This window comes from Bombyx mori, chromosome 9 (genome assembly GCF_030269925.1).
Source record: "Bombyx mori chromosome 9, ASM3026992v2".
Lineage (NCBI taxonomy): Eukaryota > Metazoa > Arthropoda > Insecta > Lepidoptera > Bombycidae > Bombyx > Bombyx mori.
The window spans coordinates 8,173,221-8,199,622 of record NC_085115.1 but is presented as its reverse complement, the minus strand read 5'-3'; the positions used below and the strand labels follow the sequence as shown (position 1 = coordinate 8,199,622).

The following is a 26,402-nucleotide window of genomic DNA, read 5'->3' as shown; positions in this document are numbered from 1 at the left end:
CGATTAAAACGCGCTGAATGACATCTCTGTCCCTAACAAACTTGGCAATATTGTACGCTTTGCCTTTGTCCTTTAAACCTCTACCGACCTTCTTTCTGTGAATTTCTCTTTATTTTTACAGCTCTTATTACTTGACATTATATTTGTTTTCTAAGAGATGCATAAATATGTATGAGTTTAGATATTTAAATTTTACGAATTTTGTATATAAAGCTATGTATATAAAAGGTAAAGCTATAACTAGACTAGTCTTTTTTTTTGGGAATGTTTCTAATATACCCTAAAAGTTGTGTTATTGAATAAACGACAAATAGGTACGCTTGCTCGCCATCAAATAACTCGTCCGCTGGTTCATACAATAAATCTACAAAATGTAGTAGTATACTTTAAAGTATTATGTAAAAACAAATATACTATTATATTAAATACATTCACAAAAAAAGAATGTTTAAAGCAGTTATTTAAAATCTTTCTTTTAAATGGTGATTATGCTTCGGAAACCAGAAGAGTTTGATGAATAACCTTCAAGAGACTACAATAAAGTCGTTGAAAATGATTTTGAATAATTATTTTCTTTGGGTATTTTTATCTTTAGCTACATTCTAACTTAGATTTGTTATTTATTTTAAGAGAAGAAGAATAAAGAAGAAATCGGACTGAGCACGGGCTCGCGCACCTATCCAAGTGAAACTAGAAAGGCCTCCGGACCACCAAAACGACATAATAGGTTGGGGAAAAAGTCTTTTCGCATTATAGTATGTATGCACTTGTAATAAAATCTACTATTTGTATCTGGCTGGTTTTGGTATCATTCAAGTTTAAATTTTAAATGAAGATAATTCCAAATTCACGTTAGAAAACTGTGTGATTTTTATTTATTTTTCGTACTGTCAAGATGAGCGAATCTAATGAAGAAATTCGATACATTTTAAAACTTTACTACGAAAAAAGGAAAATTGCAACGCAAGCCGCGAAAAAAATTTGCAATGTTTATGGACCTAGTGCAGTGTCTGTGAGAGTAGTACAACTTTGGTTTACGCGTTTTCAATTCTGAAATTTTGAAGTCAAAGATGCACGTCGCTTTGGTCGGCCTATTACGGAGAAAATGGATGCCGTTTTTAAAAAGTAAAGCAAGATCGGCGTACCAGTAGTTACAACGTAGCTGAAGAACTGGGAATTGATCACAAAACAGGTTTGGCGCATTTGAAAAAAACTGAGTAGGTACACAAAAAAGCTCGATATTTGGGTACCTCGTGAGCTCACAGAAAGAAACCTAATGAACCGTGTACTCATTTGTGATTCTTTATTACGACGCAATGAAACCGAACCATTTTTGAAGAAGCTGATAACTGGTGATGAAAAGTGGATCATATACGACAAGAACGTGCAAAAAAGGTCGTGGTCAAAGGCCGGTCAGGTTTCACAGACTATGGCGAAACCCGGGTTAACTCGCAACAAGGTGATGCTGTATGTGTGGTGGGATTGGAAGGGCATTATTCATTATGAGCTGCATCGATTCTGTACTCTACTACAAACAACTGCTGAGAGTAAAGCAAGACATTGAGAGAAAGCGGCCGGAATTCATCAACGGAAGGGGTGTGGTTTTTCATCATGATAACTCAGCAAAAATTAAGAGAGCTTGGCTGAGAGGTGTTAATGCATCCGCCGTATAGTCCTGACCTTGCACCTTCAGATTTTCACCTGTTTCAGTCTCTTCAGAATTCTTTAGGCAGTGTCAGGTTAACATCACGAGAGGACCGACAAAACCAACTGTCGCGGTATTTTGATCAGAAGCCCCAAAATTTCTATAGCAATGCTATCATCTACCTACAAGATGGCAAAAAGTTATTGAACAAAATGGTACCTACATACTTTAGTTAAATGTAAATTAACTATATTAAAAAATATTGTGAATTTTTAAAAAAAATGCGAATATACTTTTCCCCAACCTATTATTCACAAAAAAAAAAGGATTAGTAACGGATGTGCGTCGTTTCCTTTGGCTGCAGATTGATAAATACAGTTTTGGTACATGGGCAAAACAAAATGTCGCAAAGATATGATTCAATTTAACTTATCTTTAACTCTCATCCCGCTTCCAACATATGCATACATATGTATTAAAATACTGCCTGAGTGCAAAATACATATTGTACAATACAAAAATAAAACCCCTTAAAAACAGAAATGATAATTATTATATTTTAATTAAATTATAAAAATTGAAACATCAAAGGAAAATTACTTTCTTAAGGACCATATTTATATATCAGAGTCTCATAAATTTTCGTTTAATAAAGATAGTCTCCCGCGGGATTATGATACGATGTTTGACGTAGCTGATACACGTGTGATGGATGACTTCCCCTGATAAATTCTGTATTTTTTTATTAACTTACAAAAGATAGTGAACATTAGACACTCATACGCGTTACTGGTTCATTGGTTTGAAAAGTCTATTATAGTTATTATTTAAGAGACATTTTGCTAATTAGCGTGTACAAATTACTGAAATGCAGTTTTGTTCACACAATTGTAGAATCGTAAAATAGATCTAAAGAAAAATGTAACTTAGATTTTTTAGATTGTTGATAAAGGCTATCTTCATCTTTGTCTTTTATCGATTAGCATGTTTTTATTAGCTTGAATTGCTGTTGTTCAAAATTTATAAATGCTAGGCTATTTTTTAAATAGCATTAGCGCCAAATTGCAGATGTTAGTTAGCCTTAGTGAAATAATTGCTAAAAACAAAAAAGGTCGTAATAACCTATGTTTTATTAGAAAAATTCTTTAACATGAAACAGGTTCCCGTGTGGCGTAACTCATTCGTACCTATAAGACGGTCCACGGTCCAGATTCACTTGACTCGATTCGACTTTCACAGTGAACAATTTCTACCTAAAAGATAAGATCAAGAATTTCAGGGAATACAAATCGACCGAATAATTTTAATTCCAGTTCGGAATATGAAATACATTTGGTCCAATTACTTTTCGCTTCTTTTTAAAGAAAACAAAAACTAAAACTTCAAACATGTTACCTAATTTCCTCGTTCCATATTTATTATTAAACGTCCTATTATTTGGTAATTTGAGATAAACAAGAAACTTTTCACAATTCAAACTTGGCATTTTGCAAGCGTGAGTGCAAAAGTAGAACTAACAAAACCTTCACAGTGAAAGCTCTTTTGTGCGAAGATAAGACGCCTTTTAAGCAAGCTCTCAACCTAAAGGGCTCGTTGGCTTCCCAAGAATATAACGGACTTTGTGCTTTCTCGAAATAAATGATAACAGTATAGTATAAACGTTTTTTGTCAAATTGAATTTTGAATGTAATTAAATGGGAGAAAGTAAGCAAAATTGCATATTTTATTCATTGCATTTTCACTTTTTTTTTGTCTTATAAAGCAAGAAAAACAATGTTTCTAATAAAATATTGATAACACTAGAGTTTTTATTAACTACTAATAGAGGTACTTAACAGTATTGTCTTTGTATTTTTAGAAACAGATGCCAGTCATATGACTTTACCACATAAGAATATATAGCTGTTTACAATTTAATAATAAGTAATAAACAAGAATAATCTTAGTCTATTGCAATGGAAATTAATTTCCTACATAAACACAGAAGCAATAATCAACATTTCGCTTCAATTTTGAAAAAAAGCATCATGTTCAAAAGCTTTTCAGAATCTCCACTTTAGGTAACCACATTACATTGTTATATTATATGAGTACACCACTTAATTTACACAGATACACATTAATTAGATAGATGTCTGTAACACAGCATCCGATATACCTGATACTCACAGAGATATGGGATCTGTCTCATTCTTATTAAATAACTAGATAGTTTAGCTTTAATAGACAGTAGTTGATTTACTATTTTCTGTTAGACGAGACTAGGGAAATAGCTTAAAAACATTAATATTATTTTGATGGAAAAATATATTTTAAAATAATTTCACAATCGTAGCATCAGCCGTGGTTGATAGCTTGCGTTAAAATCATTTGACCCTAATCGCTTATAATAAATTGTGAAGATTCTTTTGAAACTTTAAGTAATAAGTCAAATTGGAGGAATTCCACGTACGCGTCGTGGACAGTAAAAGTTGAACTAACTATTAACCCCCTGTCGCTCAGAAACTCGCTGCCGTGTCTGAGACTGAAAGATGAGCCTCAAGATAACTTTATTTAAAGCAGGCAAGGGTTTGAGCCAGGTGCTGCCAGCTACGTTATGGAAAGCATAATCTGTGGACGTTCCCGCCACATTGTAACCCTTCGGTCGGTGTATAATCGAAGCCCGTCTAGACGGCGCTGGCGACTCGTGTCCCCGGAATACCCATCTGGGTCACAACAAGTTGGGGCGTGTGGTCATTGCTCTTTCGAGGCGTCATCTAGGATCTCTCCTCATGTCAGTGCACAAAACAGCATATGGGGGACCTAAAGAACAGCAGAGGTCAATATTGCGGCACATCCCTATCCTGACCTAAGGGCTTAGCATCATGCTAAACCACCCGCATCAGCTATATCGTTCACTCGCATCTCTCAACGAAGTCAAGTATCGCCCGCCATGGACCCACACTGACAAGTATCTATTGCTCATCTATTACACCCACCTATTTTTATACCACGGTATTTAAATATACCTAAATGATTTGAATTACACAAATATAATTTAGAAACTTGACGAATCTTAGTAGGTACTAATAAAAAAATGCAAAGGACAAAAATGCTGTCTAAAACATAAGAATAGCAGCCAGCTGGTTTTTCGTGGTACACAGATCGATAGTGGATGAACTAGACGATAAATGTTGTAGTATACAAGGTTCGCGATATTGTTGCGGTCAACGAACTTGGATCGAACTTTTCTGTATGACATTTATGAGCGACAAACAGTTTGACATGCTATTTCTGTAAAGAATTTCATAAACAAAAGGTATTTATTTCACAGAAAATCCAAGCTGATGTGCACAAAACAGCGGACATAGTGTAGATCCATCCCGCTAACCGAGTCTGGACGATTTTTCGTCTATTGTGGTACTTGGTCTATTGATCCCGAAAGTTCTGTGACTTTCCAGATTATTGTTACTTTCTTTTATTAAAAAATGTGACAACAATAAAATTCAATAATACCATGAACAAAAAAGATATACAATTATGATCGAATAAAAATAATAAATTCCAAACCAAAGGACTGATATAAGTAAAACGAAGTAAGAAACCAATCTTTACTAAATACCTAAAATGTTTGCCTTGCTCAATACGATTTAAATGCGCTGTTTTGCCATATACATACATATATAAACAAACAAAATAACAAGAGCTTCACCTAACGTGTTTGGAACGAACAAGGAAAACAGTACTGAAAATTGTATTTCGCCTCAAGGTTCCTACGTTTTACGCAAAGTACGAGTAGAAAGCCGTTTCACTTTGATAAATTCACGTGCGACGTTACCAAAGCTGATATTAAATGTATTCTTATAAGTATAAGCCTCGTGTGGTATAGAAGACAAAGGCATGAAATTTTACATTTTCTGATTATCGACCTCTGAAAACCTCTGTTTGATCTTTTACTCAATCTTAATTGGATATTCCCCAGTTTCACTTTTCCAATTTTTTTATAATTTTGAAATCATTAAAATCAGTATCGTTTCAGAACTACTGCCAAGAAAGAAAAAAGTAAAGAACTGAGTATACCTTTATACCTTCCAGTACCTATCATTCAAGATAATTGTCAGATTAGTTAGTAAGTGTGGTACCATATTATTATTATACTGTATTATAATCATTAAAGTACAAAAATGATAATGTTAAAATAGCTCAAACGAAAGTAAGCTTCGCGTTAATCTAAGAATGTACAATATGTGATAACACTAACTCATTCAGTCACTTTCATTCTTTCACACACAATTCGCAGTAACTATCACTAATTTTATAAAAAAAACATTAATTCTTGAAACTACTCACGCCCATCTTCCGTCGAGTACCAACTGCACCAAGTTACAGAAAGCAGAAAGAACAAACCTACGTTGATTTTTATTTATAGTAATATAGATTATTTATTATGTTATTAAGCGTGATATTATAGATTTTTCCGAATTGTTGTGGTTTATGGTTAGCTCGTCGTACATTTTGACCCCAAATGACGTCACATTTAACGTTGTTCAATTTAGGCGAGATTCGAAAAGTGTACACTTAAATTAATTTAAAGAAAAACTCACCTGTGTCCCATTAATTGTTTCTAAACAAACTGAACTTTCTTGTGAAGTTTATGTAATTACTCGTGTAAACTTACACTATTCAACCACTGACCGGATGAACTAATTGACTATAAATGATCGTCGACTAAGCCAATCAGTAGCATCCACCATGCTATCATGATCTGTTAAAGACTGATCCTCCAATTGACTCCTAATTCCTTCAATGTTTCTATAACGAGATGATGATCTCACGTCCATGTGTATTCAAAACTTTATTCATCAATCGGAGATTTCTGTTAATACCCTAATAATACACTCTGTTGAGGAATCTTGATCTTAATTCTTCTTCTTTCTTTCTTTCTTTCTTTCCTATTACCCTCTGCTAGGGTGTAGGGCTCGAATCAAATCATTCCTTGATCTTAATTGATTTATGTTATTTATTTTCATTTCTTGTAAAGAGGATACCATTAAAAAAGTCTTTCTATATTAAATTTAAAGGAATTACTTGAAAACTTGTTCAAGACATCACTGCTCTTGAAGGTTTTACTACAAAAATATCTAAATCACCCTAAGCCCTGCTAGAAAATGGAAATTGTCACGCAACATACCACAAGGTTACAAATGCTATAAAATTAGCTGAAATGTTATTTGCTGCTCCAAGACTTTGCATATTAAATAATTTTTACTATCATGGGAACGAACGTTCATAAGCAATATGGTTAATTGCTTTAGATATAATTACTGCCTTCTTCGTATCTGTCAAGACACTGAAATGACAACAAATAAAAATAATAATTTGTGTATTTGTTACATATACATGGAATGGGCCATGCTATTTTGTATCGCTTTGATGGGTGGACGAGCTCACGGCCCACCTGGTGTTAAGTGGTTACAGGAGCACATAGACATCTACAACGTAAATGTCGTCACCCATCTAGTTCTAAGGTCTTCGTTTTTACAATACAACGGCGGGCCCGCCCTTCAAACTAAAAAACTGCTTTACGGAAAAAATAGGCAGGGTGGTGGTACCTAACCGTGCGAACTCACAAGACTCCCACCAGTAATGACGCAAATTATAATTTTGCGGGTATAATTTTTATTACACGGTGTTATTCATTTATCGTGGAAGTCAATCCAGTGTACTCACATCCAGCGATGCTAATATTTCGGAGTTAAACCCCGCAAGCAGATACCGTACTATCTAAGAAATACACGCCTGTGTTTACGAACGACTTCCATAATAAAGCAATTAGTATGTAGTTAAATGTAATAAACAATATAGATATTCGTAATTCCCAGTGGTAGGGTATAGGTTACCACCATCTTTGCTATATTGCAACGCAAAGTAGTCTTATTATCCCTGGGGGACCTGGGTGTGAAGTCGCTCGAGTGTTCGTAAAATGTTCGTGCTAGCCGAGCACTTAAACCCCCTATTTTGGTGCAGAGATAAATGATCTCCGACGGCTGTGAGGCCTGAGTGCCCTTCACGGGACAGTACTCTCCGCTTCCTAACAGTAGTCACTTTCGGGGACCGCACCTGCACACGGGTGTAGTACAAGAGGTTTTAGCCCCCTCCATCCTCCCTCAAAACTAACGTTTTTGTTGTTTATGGGAGGGGCAAGGAATCCAGCACGGAGGAGCTATTCTTGATCTCCCGTTCTGGTGGTAGGACCTCTTGTGAGTCCGCGCGGGTAGGTACCACCTTGCCTATTTCTGCAGTGAAGCAGTAATGCGTTTCGGTTTGAAGGGTGGGGCAGCCATTGTAACTATACTTGAGACCTTAGAACTTATATCTCAAGGTGGGTGGCGCATTTACGTCGTTGATGTCTATGGGCTCCAGTAACCACTGCACACCAGGTGGGCTGTGAGCTCGTCCACTTATCTAAGCAATAAAAAAAAGAAGGTATAATTGAGGATTCGACCTCACGGGTCAAGATTGGTGGTAGCATTCGGGTTGTAATGTGTATTGGGTCGATTAACTACTTACCAGTACAACAAAAGGCCGGTATCTACGGATCTACACGAAATAGTACTGAAAATTGTATTAAGCCTGAAATTTATAATCTTTGTATATATTACATCAAGCTCGTTAATTCGTGAAATGAGGACGCACGAATGTAATTACAGTATTTAATTAAGATATTGAAGCAAATTAAACGCGATCGGCACTGTTTATACATTTTCATTATTGACAAAACGAATCGAGAAACGGCTTTTGAGCGTCGATGGCATTGAAAAATGTGAAAATATGGCACAATTGTCAGATCGTCTACACCGATTTCTGATGGCGCGGTAGCAAGCCCTTAGTAATCAGTCAACTCGACTAACTTTAATTTAGTTGAATGTGAAAAGTCACGAACTCAACACGAAGTAATAAATTACCGTTAACCATTATTCATTTTAGGCAACCCTCTATGACAAACTAAAAGCATAATTGATTTTTTATTTGACATCATTAATACAAAAAGTTATACATTAATGAAACAAAATGTAACATTTAGGAACAGTAGAATTAGGAATGTTGACGTTATTCTATTTGTATGATATAGTTTACAAAACGTACACAGAGTAATAGAAGTCGATAACAGAGTGACGCTTCGAATAGAATAATTCTGTGAAAGGTGGCGTGACTTTACAACGGGCCGGTTCATTAATATTTACAAGCCGCTAACAACTTTGGCCTGTATAAACACATCTGCATCAATAATAAAATTCATACTTAGCTACTCCTCAAATCATTAAAAGAAACTAAATGGCTTAACATTTGTCCCTTTGGAAAAAATACACTTGGTTCATTTGTTTGAGATTTTAAAAGAGTAGAAAAAAATCACTTTCAAGTTGTTTTTTTTACAAAAAAAACACTATTTGTGGACCGAAATGGAAATAGTTTATCGGTATCACTTGATACAGCGTTCAGTTTATTTTATAAAAAAAAACGTTAACCACGATTTTTATTAAAAACACATTATGATTATAAGTATCTACTACATACGTATTAAACAATCAGTTGAAATTCAGTTCATATGAAATGCAAACACAATCTTCTATTCCTGTGTAGAAGATTGTGTTTACAGTTATGAAGGCATTCTGTAATGCCTTAACATTTATACAAAAAATATATCAAGTTGTGGCAACTAAAAGCTCTTGTCGTCAACAACCCACCTTGGCTAAGACTGAATTTAACCGAAGCAGGCTGGCGATAAAGTGACGTGCTTCGAACGCGACGCCAAACAGGCAGCCATCAACGACCAACATGACCACCGGGTCACTCTTTCAGCAGGGTGTTCGAAGCCTGTCTAAACGGCGCGCGGTTTACCACCTCACTAAGTTGGAACCACCGTGCGTCAGCACGTACATTCATCTGTCACCGGGTTCCTCTATCATTAGAGCCGTGCAGAGCAGCTTGCACGAGCTATAAATCATCTTCTTGGATCTCATGAAGGGTCCGCAAACCGGTATATGAAGATTTGGCAACCGTTGCTTTTTTATGAACCTTTTTAAACGTCTATGAAAAATAAATTGCTAGTGAAATGTTTTATTTTCATAGCTGGATGATCAGGTAGCAATAGCGGTAGGTAGTTCGAGGTGATATAACGGACATACCAATATAATGTTAGAACCTCTAACTTAACGTAGGATGTGGCGTGTGGCTAAAAGTTTTAAAAATTACGTGCGATTTATTTCTTAATATTTTTTATTAAGTCGACCTATATATCAACTCTCAATTTAATCTTCACCACCTTCAAGACACCCGATTAATTTGAATAACCAGGATAAATGAATGTTGTTACATGATTAGTTCGAATTTCTGTTAAAGCATATTTTTTTATTTTAAAACCATTTTTTTCCTGCCTATTCGGTGGTAGCCTAAAAGGCTGTTCCAGCTACGTCCAGACGGGTAGCTAAGCTAACGGGCTCGACCTGAGAGAATTTGCTAACACTAGCCCTAGCAAGAACAGTGCTTCGCAGAATATACTACCGGATCGGAGACGCGATCCACTGCGAAGATCAGGCGAGAAATTCACTGAGCTGTGTCTGGGGTTACTTCGCCCATCGAACTCTTCGTCGAGTTCGATTTTTATTATAATGAATAGATATGGATATATAATAGATATAGATATGGCCAATTTTTTTTTTAACTTTTGAGTTGCACGGAATTGCAAATACATATAATATCTTATTTACCAACAAGTATCTACTAAGTTCACTAGTATTGATTGTTACATTCTAGCACGCTCTAAGTCGTTCACGTTACATTGCCGCAGTATAATAATTTACATATCAGGCTAGACACAACGTATTTCGAACACAAATAATACGTTTATTTTAACATTTCATTGTTTTACATAAATTTCAACCGTTATGTTTTCAAAAACACCGTTAAACTGTGTACTCAAATTTAGTAATAAGAAATAATAGAGTAATTGAAATCATATGCCAAAGTGATTGGCAACAGTAACTTTGTTAATGAACTCCGGTAACCACATAACATCAGATGGGCCGCAAGCTAATTCAAATGTCTAAGCAATGCGATGTTTGCGAAAAGTACGGTTATGGATAAATAAATACCATTATGGACACCATTTCTGATATGAACAAAGAAAGTTGTCCCTATAAAAGTAAAAAGTATTTCTACGTGGCGATAACAATCAATATCCTAAATTAATATAAGTGCACTGTTAAATAAGAGTCGTAAAATTTTGTATTAACTAAAATGATATAAGTACGTAGAAATATAATAATCTTATGAATAGCACATAAAACCTTCAAAATAGCACTGTTAAATTTAAATGAAGGCTACCAAAACGGAACCAAGTCTGTGAAACTCATTATCAAAATCTTTGCTTTACATTAATTTATAATACAGAAACGTTATTGTACTGTAAACTTCCAGTATTTACTTCATAAACTTAATTTACTGCCTTTTGTAATTATTATTAAAGCTCGGTAGGCAGCGGCTTGGCTCTGCCCCTGGCATTGCTGAATGTGCGACGGTAACCACTCACCATCAGGTGGGCCGTATGCTCGTCTGTCTACTAAGGCAATAAAAAAAAAATAAAAAAATAAAAAGCTAGCTTGAGGTAAAGAACCGGTCAATGCTTGTTTTTTAATTTGTAAGTATTAACGCTCGCATTTGAAGTTATAGCCGAAGCCTCAATCTGTCTGTAATCACGACTATCCTACCATATACCGGGTTCTGTCTGCCTCAAGCAGGGCAGGAATATACAATAAGATGCTTCCTACTCTGCGTGTCCTCGCAAATTAAATCGCCTAAAGCAGTCTGGTCAGTCTTAAATCAGGTCTGTGCGTGTCAGCTTTTAATATATTTACCGAGTTTAAACAATAAAAATGTACTAAAGCTTACTGCTCACGATAAAACGAAACCAGGGACTGTCTACTTCTTACATAAATTGAACGCTTATGTTTGAAATAAGATGTTTATGGTATGTAACGTAACACTATTTTTAACACTACACTAACGCCACTTCCCCATTAATTATGTAGGAATACTGGGCTTATAATTGAGGTTTTTTTTTTCTTTTTCTTCTTCTCTTTTCTTCTTTATATCTAAAATATGTATGCAACCTACTAATTGTGTGGAATAAAAGGCTTATTATTATTATATTATTATTATAATTGAGGAACAATCGATAATGCCAAGAGGGTTAATTCAAGTGATCTTCAGTCAAGATCAGCCAAGAAATACATCCTTGAACAAGCCTTTGTGTTACTGATAAAACTTCGAGAAATCAACAACAAGGATTATCTGAAGCTGACATCTCTCTTCTTTTAGAATACGGTAAATTATTTTGCGCGTCAAATTATCATTATATTATATTATTATAATATGTACTTGAAAAAATCGTTCTGAATACAAATTTATTCATAGGGGTAGTTCTAGAAGAACTTAATATTTAAAACCAGGGTTTTCGATCTAATAAGCCATTTAAAATTACATTACTTATGTATGCGTCTTCAAATCAATAGTTAACAAAATGAAAAGATTAAACTGTCACATGTCTAATATTGCGGCCGTCAAAAACCAGAAACTCGGCGAAATTACCTTGTAGCTGAACCTAAAAACAAAGTTTGTCGCAAACAAACTCATGACGAGAACATTAAAGTCACTTCGCAACATCCCACGTCTTCAAAACAAGGCAATAATAAACACGCAACCATGAGATAACTTGGCTAAGTAATTTCGAACTGTACAAGAGATATAAGAGAGGTATAAGTAGAAAATTCTACAATTATATCAGATTAAAGTGTAAAGCATGATTTTTCTACGAAGGTATTTTGGCCTATGTGCATGAAAGCAGATGTAAACTCAATATTTTATTCTACTTGCAACGAGGCTTCTTCTTCTTGCTTCTTCAAACGAGGCTTGTGGAGAGTATTAAGCGGTAGGCAGCGGCTTGGCTCTGCCCCTGGCATTGCTGAAGTGCATGGGCGACGGTAACCACTCACCATCAGGTGGGCCGTATGCTCGTCTGCCTACAAGGTAAATAAAAAAAAACTTGCTGCTAGCCTATTTCATACTTAATGTCAAACAATTACTTTATTAAAAACACTTTTTCATGGGATTATAATCTCCTAAAACATATAAATCTAATCTTATACAAAAATATATATTTTTTTTTTTATTATTCCTTAGATTGGTGGACGAGCTCACAGCCCACCTGGCGTTAAGTGGATCCTGGGGCCCATAGACATCTACGATGTGAATGCTCCACCCACCTTGAGATATAAGCTCTAAGGTCTCAACTATAGTTACAGCGGCTGCCCCACCCTTCAAACCGAAACGCATTATTGCTTCACGGCAGAAATAGGCAGGGTGGTGGTACTTACCCGTGCGGACTCACACGAGGTCCTACCACCAGTAATTACGCAAATTATAGTTTTGCGGGTTTGATTTTTAACACAATGTTATTCCTTCACTGTGGAAGTCAATCGTGAACATTTGTTGAGTACGTATTTCATTAGAAAAATTGGTACCCGCCTGGGATTTGAACACCGGTACATCGCTCAACATGAATGCACCGGACGTCTTATCCCTTAGGCCACGACGATTTCAAAATGTGCTAATAAATCTTAAAAAATGTTGGAAATTTCAAACTATATTACAATCGCTATTGGCTATCAGCGAGGTTGATGAATGTAGTGTATCAAATAAACACGGAATATCCATATACCATATGGATATTACATGATCCTTATGCCATTTAGTAGATGTGTGAACATGAATATTACAAGTGTAAATAACATACCCATATAACCCCAAGGGTATTAAATGCAGTGACTCGGCCGGAAGTTGCTGAAAGGATCCGGACACGAGCTCAGTAATGGCCCATCACAATATTTGGGAATACAAGGAAATAAATGACGATCAACTTTGCTACAAAAGAGTTCGTTGGTTTCTCGGACATTGTTTTTTTAATTTAAGATTAATTTCTTCTTGGAATTTTCCTAAATGTATATTATTATGCATCGTATTTCGTAGTCATTTTCCTGAGATTTAAATGCTTCTATAAGTACATATTTAATTAACGGAGCGTATAAAACTTAAGATCATAAAAACGAATTACGATTACGAAAATAAAAAAGAGGGTAAGAAATCTCAATGTTATAATGTAACGTTTGCCCAACCTTCAAACCGGATATCATGGGATCACTTGCGGCCTTACAATACGTACCTTCGCCAGTAACAATGCAAACTTATAAATTTGTCCCCTGGTTATTTTTTTACTTATATGGGCATCTAATGTGGTCAGCAACAGAGCGGCTGGCACTACCACTGTCTAAATACAGTAATCCTTAACATTAGATAGTCGCTCATCTGGTTTTATTAACTATAGCGACCCGCCCTCGCTTCGCTTCGGAAACATTAAAACACACATGAAACCAAAAATATAAAAAAAAAAAAAAATTAAAAAAAGTAGCCTATGTTCATCAGGGACAATGTCGGCTTCTAATGGAAAAAGAATTTTTCAAATCGGTCCAGTAGTTTCGGAGCCTATTCGAAACAAACAAATCTTTCCTCTTTATAATATTAGTATAGATATAGATATAGATTTTTGGAAGTTCATTATTTTCTAGTTCCCATTACAAAACATAAAAATGTTGCAAAAACGATATTTCAATTCAAATATTATAGAATTGGCTTTCTGACTAAATTCCACGTTAATTTTAACAAGAATCGATTTGGTTGTTAGTTTTCACTTAATTATTGTGGTCACGTTACATAATAACTCGCAGAAGGCTACGGTCGGAAACTGTCAGCTTCGATTTAATTTATGTTATTTCAGTCGAAACAAAGCCTTTATTAACATGGAATTTAATATCTGAATATCATCGAATAAACATAAAGTGACATATATTTCAGTGATTAAAATAAGTAAAGGACATGAAACCTTTTTAAAGAACCTTTAAAATGCTACAGAACCGTAGAAATTTAGGGAATACGTTTTTTCTCAAAATAGGAAGGAACAGTAAAAATCAAAATATACATTAATACAGAACTTATGTATAATTTCTATGATTTTTTTATGGTAAAACTGTTTTTTACTAAATTTTACTTATTTGAAACAGCTGCTTCGAATGCGAATGAATCAACTATACTACCGGATTGGAATTGCAACCCCCTGAGAAGATCCGGCGGCGACCGACTGATGTTTAAGTTAGGTTGCACGTCGAACTCTTTGCCGATTTTGACGAGTAAAGTTACCGCGGTCCCTAAGCCTGCTCCTAGTGTTAGATCTGAACGCGTCTAGTTCTGAGGTTAATGGACCTGATGGATCCGTAAGAAAGTGTCTAGGGCGTCGACTGTGTTTAGCTCCCGCGTGGGCAGGAATTGGGTAGTATTCAACGGCGATTATCATTACGCATAGCCTTAGCGCAGGACCGTTTCGACGCCAACTTCAGGTGTTTCCGGATCAAGCACACCATAGTACACCGAAGTAATGTTAATCTGATAATACATACTAGTTCTATATAGTACTTTTTACTGTAGTTTTTAATACAGTTTTGGTTTGTTTGTTTTAACTTTTTTGTACTTAGAAAATTAAACAAATTGCTTCTTCTTCTCAGTTGGACACTCTTGTCAGAGTGGTCGTGGTTGCGTTGACGCTGTATGTGCAGTAGGAACTGTTAGGTCGCCCATGCTCCCGACAACCGCCCTCCAGGTAATGCGCTTCCAGGTCTGACGCTTCGAAGCCGTTACGAGTACATTCGACCATAGTGGACTCAGTTGCCTTCTTTATTAGGTCAGTCCAACGGGTCGGTGAGCGGCCGCGTGATCTTCAGCCTTCCACCCGGCCCTGGACTACCAGTCTCTCCATCGAGTGCTCAAAACAAATTGCTACGTTATTATAAAAAATGTTTTGTTTCGACACTTATTCTCAGGACCGTCTTTCTTTTTGGAATCACGGACATTCAATAGACTAAAGAAAAACTTGAAGTACAGTACCTTAAACATAAACAAACAAAAAACAATCGATCATTAAGGTATAAAATAAATTCTTCTCAATCGTTCAACTTCGTATTCAATGAATTCTCAATTTTAAGGTAAAAGCTGGGAAGCGATGCTTCATAACGCCGAATCGTGTGCGTGACACGTATTCTGCCTTTTTTTTTTATTTTTGTAAAATATTAAGATTAATCAAATAATATTTATTTTATCAACCATTATTAACGTACGGATGTACGGGACCGAATATAATCTAGAAAAAAATTTCATTCTACACGTTTCCAAAGTCTTCTAAGCCATAAATTTTTTACAGAGCATTATTTTTGAAATTATAAATTACCGAAGAATGAAGCCGCGCGCAAGAACTAGTAACAAATATAATCAACAACCATTTTTCTACCCTAAATTATGATTAATACCGATAACCGAATCTACTTCCATTCATCAAGTCTACTTGTCACTCTACTAGTAATAAAACCGACAAAGCATTCCGTAACTAATCATACCACTCATTAGTATGATGAATATGTTCATATTAGTACACAGAAGACATACTTTAATTTGGTTACTCAAACTTGCTTAAAATTCTGCTTGGTTTACTTATGTTTATGTTTAAGAAAAGTATGTTGTTACGAAGGTCACAAAGATTTCAAACACTGACTCTATATGGTGTGCATGGAAATTAAAATAAATTCAATAAAAGTACTACCTAGGGACTGTGAAATATTGAAATTGACATTAAATTTTACTTTGACGTAACTTTTTTTTCCTACCTAAGCTGATAGCCTTGAGAGGCTACTTCAGCGTAACCTTAACTAGTAGGTGAGCTCACGCGGCTCAAACCTGACGACTTTGCTAGCATGAACCCTAGCAAGAGCCGTGCTTCGCAAAATTTACCACCGGATCGAAAACGCGACCCACTGAGAAGATCCGGCGAGAAACTCAGTGAGCTGTGTCTGTGGGTTAATTTACTCATCGAGCCCTTCGTTGCAAGCGACGGGTTCGACGAGAACGATGACCGGATTGACGTAACATTGAAGTCCAATTGCATTACTAGCATTGTACGCGGAAATGTATCCCGTGCAGGCTCAGAAGCCCATTGTCCTCAAAGTGGATAGTAAAGGATAGTATTATACCATTTAGATTATTTATAGCTATTTATATTACTTATTGTAGCATTTACGTTGTGATTTCATTGGGATAGATTTAATCATAGATTTCATTTCAGCAGTAGGTATATTCAGCACCGTTATTACTAGTTTTAAGATAATCCTGTAAAAAACTCTCCACGAGACAGGCAGTGCCTAGTGTAGAGAGTTTTTAGCAAACTGTTATGTGTAAATGTTTTCAAGGTTAATAAATAAATTATTATTATTATTTAATTCCAAGTTACTACTCTAAAAACAAATTTTAATCATGTAAATTATACAAATCCACAATCTAGCTTCTATTATAAGTAGATTCAGTAGCTTCCACTCATGTAGTGTATTTTTTTGCAGACAGCAAACGCGAAATGTTGGAGGACGCAAACAGCGGTGCCGGCTTGATACGTAGCACACATGCTGTCGGCATCTGAAGTAGGCAGAAAGGTATTCTTCAAATTATTATTTTGATATTAAGCAACATGGTGTACTTAAATAAATAATAAATATTCAATTGATTCTGTTGTAAATTAAAGTACTTACTGTACTAATGCTTGCTGATTGAACGCTTGCAAATGGGCGCTCATTGAACCTATGATTGGGTACACAAATTTACAATTTTCAATTCGACTGGGATAATTTTACGTAACTTCAAACATAAAAACACTTACTATATATGTACTATGTATATTAAGTATATTAAGAACCATAGGTAGACGTGGACTCTCAGGTCCTTTCACTAATTCTATTGAAGTCTCGGTAATCAACCACCATTTTACTAATTTCATTCATTTTAAATTCACTTTTAAAATACAGCATAGTATGTAATATTTTATATAAAATGTTAAGTTTGATGTTATCATGCGAAGTCATTGGCCCTATTAAAAAAAATAAGAAGGACATTATAATAAAACAAAGTCACCAATACATTTAATAGTACATTGTGCACCAAGGGAGAAAAGTACGACATTTCCTCCCGCGTGTAAAATTGCGGCAAGTTTCCAAGTTATCAAGATTCAAATCAATCGGATGCATGATTCAATAGCTATAGCGGAACATCCGTAAAAACCACTGTAGATTTTTATATTAGTATAGATTCACGCCACTACCGCAGCATTCAAGCTGTCTTGACTCACCGCAGGCTTCGTGCTGCTCAAACTGGCAAGCTAATCTCAGCACGCACATTACTAACTAAATGGCAGGACCTTCATTCTTGGAGGGCAGTAATGTGGCGTTAGCCATCATAGAACTAAAGTAATTTGACAGACGCCTGAATCTCGCTGGTGACATTTTCATGATAAGCTTATTCTTTAAACAAGCTCCGAACATTTGGATCGAGAAATATTACCTGCTTGGATGGAATATGTATTAAGTTTTTAATCGTTGCTGTTTGAAAATTTATCTCACGTTTTGTATGTAAATAAAATTAGTTATTCTATAGTAAACTAGTCACTTCAAATCAGCTGGTCAGATTAATATATTTTTTTAAATGTTCAGATATGTATGTAAAGTTTCAGAGATAGACAAAATAGAAAATTGGCGGAAAATTTAGAAAATTTCCAAAACGATCTAAGTCGTCTCTGAAATTTATTTATTTGTATAAATTAACACAATAAATAAACTAGATAAAAAAATTGAATTTATTCGGTTAATAATGTGTTCATTTGACATATTATACTTGTGCGTTGGACAATGACTTTTTCGTTTCTGTAAAAATGTTTTTGTACTTTTTATAAAATCACACTTAGTCCCGTCTTTTCGCTATTTGCTTTAGTTTATACATAATTTAAAAGTAATTGTTCGAATTCCCTTCTATTGAAAGCAACAGCAGCGCAATTACAACATTCAAGGCTACCACTCAGTCGAATAATGCAGCCAAGCCAAATCGTATTTTTTTTAAATTTTATCTTACTATACTTAAATCGATTTTTGACGATTTCTCTTAACAAGCCTGGGAGCTTTTAGCTGGGTGCCTGCCATTGGCAGCGTCTATGCATAAAACAGTGTTTTCTTGAATTATCTGTAGGCCGTAAACTATCCATCCTTCTTGTATAAAAAAACACATCCACAACAATAAGTTGTTGAAAAATTAACAAACAGTAAAATGTTTAAAGTATCAAGCATTTCTTTTCAGATGTCCTAATATGGGTTGGTCATGCGTCGTGGCACGCGCCGTGGCCTTTATCCTCATGCTCGGCAAAATATCAGCTTTTACGTCCGACATGTAAGTACATAGATACTATCTTACATACAAATCTTAAATGCATACTTTGGTGTGTAACCATAAAGTGAGTATGCTACAATTACATCAATCCGTCTTTTTTTGGCTATGCAAAGACTTCATATATGCCGCGTTCCCATATTTATATAATATGTCACAGCTTGGGGTGTGGCGACTGAAGAGCGACGACGTGGAAGTAACACACTCTGCGACAATCCGCGCCCGACGGACCGTGAAGTTTCTCGGTCCGTTTATAAACCTTACGATACACCGTTTTCCACATGTAAAGCACGATCTTTTTATTAAAGAACTAGCTGACCCGGCAGACTTCGTAGTGCCTCAATCTATAAATAAAAGACCTAAGAGCTTTTGTGTAAAATAAACTTAAAACAAACAAAAGGAATCTGTCCGACAGGGGACACATCAAAGGAAAAACAAAACTGTTATTTTTGTTTAATCCCGAGCATTTTCATATTTATCTACCTTTTAAACTTCTCTGGACTTCCACAAATAATTCAAGACCAAAATTAGCCATATCGGTCCAGCCGTTCTTGAGTTTTAGTGAGACTTACGAACAGCAATTAATTTTTTTATATATTAGGCTGAAACCTTATTTGAAGATTTAGATTAACCTGCCATTACTCTAGTAATTACTTAGGTCAACTAAGTTTGCTGAGATCTCTTCACAATCTACTCTCTAACACTCGCTACATACTAAACTACTCACTGAACAAGGTCCAACAATGCTTTGTATCTTTGTTTGATTTATTGGAATTATTGTGTATGATAAAGAAAATTTGCCTAGTAAAAATATTTAATTAGAACAGAAATTTTATTTTCGGCAATAGTTTAATACAATCTATGTATATCTATCTATATCAATGGGTAAAAAATACACATATGTTGACCCCAATACATAAAGGGAAACGCTTGTTAAGTGGAAGAACGAATCTAAAATCAATACGAACCGCTGTACTTCCTTTCCTCAATTTTTTGCAGCAAAAAACCACGTTGATGAATGGTTCTAAGCGTTTCTCATTTAGACCAAAATAGAACTTCATATTTCAAACATGCGCACTTTAATAACCAAAACCTGAATGATGCTAATTTATAGTCAAAGAATCTTGATCGTAAATAATATGCACGCTACTAATCCGAAAATACGGGATTGCATTTCTGAGCTCCTCGGATTTCTACCACTAGTTCTATGTCATCAATTTGACTACCTTTGAAACAAGTTTTTCACGAGCGTAGCGAGCGAAAAGCTCGACGAGCAATTGATGCTTTCCGCCTTAATTCTTTTTTTTTTATTACTTAGATGGTAGAACGAGCTCACAGCCCACCTGGTGTTAAGTGTTTTTTTTTATTTATTGCTAAGACATGTGGACGAGCTCACAGCCCACCTGATATTAAGTGGTTACTGGAGCCCATAGACATCTACAACGTAAATGCGCCACCCACCTTGAGATATAAGTTGTAATGTATCAGTATAGTTACAACGGCTGCCCCACCCTTTAAACCGAAACTCATTACCAGGGAGGTGGTACCTACCCGTGTGGACTCCCAAGAGGTCCTACCACCAGTAATTACGCAAATTATAATTTTGCGGGTTTGATTTTTATTACACGATGTTATTCCTTCACCGTGGAAGTCAATCGTGAACATTTGTTAAGTACGTATTTCATTAGAAAAATTGGTACCCGCCTGCGGGATTCGAACACCGGTGCCTCGCTAGATACGAATGCACCGGACGTCTTATCCTTTAGGCCACGACGACTTTAAGGCGACAACTACTTCTAATAATTTGTTAAATTTATACATTTTTGCAATCTCGTGGCCTAAAGGATAAGACGCCCGGTGCATTCGTATCAAGCAGCGACTCTGCCGTTGTTCGAATCCCGCGCCCTACCTACTTCTATCGTGAAGCATTAATGCGTTTCGGTCTGAAGGGTGGGGCAGCCGTTATAGTATAATATTTTTAGAACTCATCTCTGTAGGTGATGACATTTGCGTTGTTAATATTTATGGGCTCCGGTAACCACCTAAGATCACGTGGGCCGCGAGCTCATCCACCCATCTAAGCAAAAAAACATCTGTCAACATAGGTTAGTATTAGTAAAGAATACAAATACAAACAGGAATCAAATAATTAAAGCATTACCTTATCGAGCAATCTGAGTAAATAATGTTTGCACGAAATTGACTTATTGACTTATCACGCAGTACTAGGAACTTGAAAAAATTTTCTTTACCATTTAAACAGTCTTAATTTTGTATCTATCATTCATACAGGGTTTTCGCATTGAGTTTTCGATCCTTAATGTTTGGATTTGAAGAAAGAGTATTTAATAAATAAAGTAATCTTTGTTGCAGCTTTGCCGCGGGAAAGTCGGACAAAGAGATTTTGGACAATCTTCTTAAAAATACCCGCTACGACAAAAGACTGCTCCCACCAGTTGATGGTAAATACCAATAATATTATACTTACTGATATATATTGTTTTGTAAATACCACCATTGAATTTATTGGACATAATTTTCGAATGTAGGGCCGGTATATCTTCGTGTAATATTGCAGATCCAGAATTCTGTTGTGGTCTAACTTCACCCAACGACTCTTTGGCACAAAATAGGGTCGGGTTTTCGTCGCTTCGGCCCCGTTCGCACAATCGCGGTGCGTTTTGTTTAATGTTTTTGAAAAGAGAAATTATTTTTAGTCTTTATGTGTATTTTAGTGATTCTGTGTTTATTTGCAATATTGCACGCCTTTTAAATTGTCACACACAAAGCAAACTTCTAATCCAACTGTAATTAAGCAAAGTTGTGCATTTACTTTTAATTATCTTCTTTTAAATTTCACTGTCTTTGCGTTATTGCACTTTTATGATAATATTTTAGTGCACAACACCAGTACACGTGAATCCTTTTACTTTTAATATTCTTATTCGAATATCCAAAAACTTTAATCAAAAAGTATACGCCATTTGAATATGTAGGATTATTACACACTGTGATAAGCACAGTGACACCCACAATTTTTAGAACAAAAATAAATTTTCAATGAACTTAATTCAGCCCCGTTATTTTGAAGTTTTGATTTTTGAAGTAACTAAGGCTGATTATTCGTTCAGACTACACCTTGCCACATAATGTCTTTTACATAATTTTTTCATTGTAGGTAAAATAAAATCAAGTACTGTATACCATGTCTTATAGGTTTATTATCCTCGATCTTCTCTCGCAGGTCTGCTGAAAGTTTTTTTAACCTTTGTTTTTTTTTGACATCTGTCTTATTCACCTACTTATATACATATCTCTTTTGTACTTAAATTTTAAATAAATAAATAAAATTTGACAATTAATTGACATATCGCTGTTTATCCTAATACATGAGTTTTGTTCTCTTCATTTAATTCATTACAGCCTTACCCCGGATGTCCGATATTTTTATAGTTTATTTAAAATCGCCTTGCTCATAGTAGATGATAATTAGTTAACAAATTGTACTACCTACCTGGTTCACCTCTCACTTACACATATAAGCCTAAAACATAATCATAAACTGCAAAGTTGCAACGATATTTAGATTTGTATTTTCTCATAATATTTTTATAAAATAACCGCTTTGCAAAGCACAGAAAAAAAGTATACTACATATATTTACCGTCAGGAAAAATCATAATACTTAGTACTAAAGTTTTATGACACGGTAACGAATTTTAGTTTCTCGTTCAATTGAAAATTAATATACGTACATTTATTTCGATATAATGGTAACGTAATTCATTAGTATAATCTATTATTCAACTTAACATAATTGGATTTATTCAAGAATTCCTAAATCTGCTTCTAATATACCTACATATTTTTCTCTTTTCACAAGCATTGGAATTTGTCAACAAAATATTTAATTCAAAATCCGTTTATTTATTCTCTCAACACTCCAGGACAGCTACTTTGTAATTTTCCATACATGTAATATCTGTACCTATGTAATGAAAAATTAAAGACATTTTTAGAAAATAGCACTCCTTCAGCATGGAAACTACTTTTAGTTTATGGTTTTGTGTGTACATACCCTTAGTGTTATACGAATTTAATTGTTTAGTTTCTTCATTAGACCGTTTTATGTTTCAGGTGTTCTCACAGTAAATGTTAGCGTGCTTCTCCTTAGCTTAGCATCTCCAGATGAATCTAGTCTTGTAAGTGTGAAATGAAAACGTTTTTTCCCCCTTATTGTTTGAGCGAAGTATTTTTAAACATATTTCTCTTTTCAGAAATACGAAGTGGAGTTTTTACTTCAACAACAATGGTACGACCCTCGGTTAAGATACTCCAACCAATCGCATTACGATTATTTAAATGCCATACATCATCATGAAGATATTTGGCTGCCTGATACATATTTCATCATGCATGGAGATTTTAAGGTCAGTTATCTTCAGTAGTTGAACAAACAATGACCGTGACATTATGTTTAAGACATGTTATGTTCTACTAAGTTTACACGAAATTATTTTCGCCATGCTTTCTGTTGAAGGAGTATTCTGAACACTCACGGGTATTTATTTACTAATGCAATAAATAAAGCTTCATCAATATCATTGGACGTGCCGTCCAACGATTCACATTTGCAGCTGACAATTTCATTTTTGCTGTATTCATTTTAGTAATTATATTCGTGTAAGAGTGTGATTTAAGTAAAGATTTAAGTATTTTGTATTTCAGCCTTTGACTAGTAGAAAACTATTATACGTATACAGTTATAATTAGTTGTATTAGTTAGGTTTATATTTAGAAGCTTTTCGTTAATTCTGTTTCATCATCATAACAGATATTGTTTAATTTTTAATGTTTGCGTTACAGGATCCCATAATACCGATGCATTTTGCGTTACGTATTTATCGCAATGGTACAATTAATTATTTGATGAGGCGACATCTCATACTGTCCTGTCAGGGTCGGCTTAATATATTTCCATTCGATGACCCATTGTGTTCATTTGCCTTAGAAAGTAGTAAGTATAAACATAACTTTATTTTATAATACTGAATTTCTATATAACTGTACGGTAATTGTGGCGGGTAGCCATTCAGGCATCTGTCAATTATCTTGCGTTGTATGATGGCTACCCGCCACAGTAATAGTTTTAGAATTCTCTTCAGATCATGTTTATTACACAACATATTATGTCATTATTCGACTTTTTTTTTTATTGTTAGATGGGTGGACGAGCTCACAGCCCAGCTGGTGTTAAGTGGTTACTCGAGCCCATAGACATCTACAACGTAAATGCGCCACCCACCATGAGATATAAGTTCTAAGGTCTCAAGTATAGTTACAACGGCTGCCCCACCCTTCAAACCGAAACGCATTACTGCTTCACGGCAGAAATATGCAGGGCGGTGGTACCTACCCGCGCGGACTCACAAGAGGTCCTACCACCAGTAGATAATTATATATACCACCAAAAAACAATAATTGAAGGCAACAATTGTTGCCTTCAATTATTGCTATTTTACGCACAGATAAATGTTTCAGTCTCGTATGAACAATCTGCCATAACATACGTCTGGAAGAATGATGAAGATACACTTAGAAAATCACCATCACTGACGACACTGAACGCCTACCTCATTCAGAACCAGACTATACCCTGTCCAATAAAAGCTAGTTGGAGAGGTAATGTATACAACTATAGTTACTATCACAACTTTCGACAAACATTGCTTATTACGGATATTATCGTATGATTTTTTTTAAATCCGATTTGGTTTAATTAACTTGTAGATAATATGTTGTTCTATTATTTTCAAGCACATCCTTATGCTTTGCACAAGAGAAGACCAAATGATATTTAAGAAATTGAAATTCTGACTAACTCTTTTCAGCTTGGTCTTGATTTAATATGTGAAGGTTATTTTTTAACTTTATTTTACACGTAACTAGTGGTGTAGTAGTAAGTAGCTTTTAGTAAACGTTAACGTTGTTATGTGTGGAATACTATTGCTAAAATGTACGCATGTTCATTAGTTTATTGATCATAGCCTCAACTGCCCTTTTTACTTCAAGAACACAAAACCAACTAGGTAGATGTTTGTTAACGTATTCAAACATTAAATGTAAATGTAAGAATTTATTAACGTCTTTGCAAGCAGCTGAGGGTAATTCACTTTACGAAGAAGACGAAGAGCTGACATGTAATCTTTGCCAGAGACGCTTTGAGGAGCAAGGTATTTCTGTCGCACCGGACGCACTGTCTTCCGGTCGTCGTATTTCCAATAAAAAACGGCTTATGTGTGAGTAAATGCGTCCATGTGTGTATGCGTCCATGTGTGTGTCCATGCGTCCATATGAGCGTAAAAATGTTCTAAGCAAAAGTCAGCCGTACTTCGAAGGTGCATTTCCTGGGACTCATTTTCACACTTTCATATTTTTCCCTGATAAAAAATATTTCATTTTTTATTTCCATGCATGTCGAGTTGTATGTGGCACGTGTTTAGTAAGCTCTCCTGTGTTCTAGTGAATGATGCTACAGTTTATGTTCCTAGACACTATAACACAACACGCATTACTCATACATAGACATAGTACAGTAGCTTGTTTAAAATCATAATATATTTGTGTATATCTTAATTATATAATTTCACTCTCAAGGCCTCTGAATAGAGTTACTTGGAATTTAAAATTAATATCCAAGCTCCCTTATACCCTCTTCCTGGGTTAAATATATTTTTTTAACAGAATTGGACCTTTTTTAATTTATTTTATTATTTTGTTTTACACCTCTGCGGTGTATTGATTTGACCTAACAATATTAACTTCGCAGGTAACTACAGCTGTCTAAAGGTTGACTTAATCTTTACTAGAGACCGAGCGTTCTACTTTACTACAGTATTTATTCCTGGAATAATTCTGGTGACATCTTCGTTCATCACATTTTGGCTGGAATGGAACGCGGTGCCAGCCCGTTCCATGATAGGTAAAATAAAATGGCTGGCAATCGACAGTTCTCGATCTTATACTTGCATCAAATATTTATCTTTACTTTTTAGTAGACATGGCTGGGGCTGTATTACAACACGCTACCTCTGCAAATGTCGCTTTTTATGATTGGCAAAGTCAACTTCAATGTTCCAAAATCTCATTCTAAGACCTTCCATATCCTGAAAGTGTAGATCTACATTTTATTTCTAGAGAAACGCTTTTTTAATTTTAGGTAATTACAGTTGCCTCAGAGTGGATCTAATCTTCACAAGAGATAGATCATTTTACTTCACCACAGTATTCATACCGGGGATCATTTTGGTGACTTCATCCTTTATTACTTTTTGGCTGGAATGGAATGCTGTGCCTGCTAGAGTAA

The 26,402-nt window shown here is 35.2% G+C and overlaps 1 protein-coding gene across 3 annotated transcripts in view; it reads left to right on the top strand.

The window, feature by feature from the left end:
• LOC101737337 (glutamate-gated chloride channel) overlaps positions 1-26,402 on the top strand; it is a 59,830-nt gene that overhangs the window by 21,181 nt on the left and 12,247 nt on the right. The window contains exons 2-11 of one of the 3 annotated variants that reach the window (XM_062670092.1): positions 17,173-17,262; positions 18,950-19,039; positions 21,410-21,498; positions 23,174-23,238; positions 23,314-23,466; positions 23,577-23,597; positions 23,903-24,053; positions 24,578-24,718; positions 25,195-25,269; positions 25,866-26,018. In XM_062670092.1, the coding sequence (XP_062526076.1) occupies positions 18,960-19,039; positions 21,410-21,498; positions 23,174-23,238; positions 23,314-23,466; positions 23,577-23,597; positions 23,903-24,053; positions 24,578-24,718; positions 25,195-25,269; positions 25,866-26,018 (928 nt within the window). In that variant the 5' untranslated portion in view covers positions 17,173-17,262; positions 18,950-18,959. The remainder of the gene's footprint in view (positions 1-17,172; positions 17,263-18,949; positions 19,040-21,409; positions 21,499-23,173; positions 23,239-23,313; positions 23,467-23,576; positions 23,598-23,902; positions 24,054-24,577; positions 24,719-25,194; positions 25,270-25,865; positions 26,019-26,402) is intronic. The other 2 variants (XR_009973825.1, XR_009973826.1) reach the window with 2 other exon arrangements.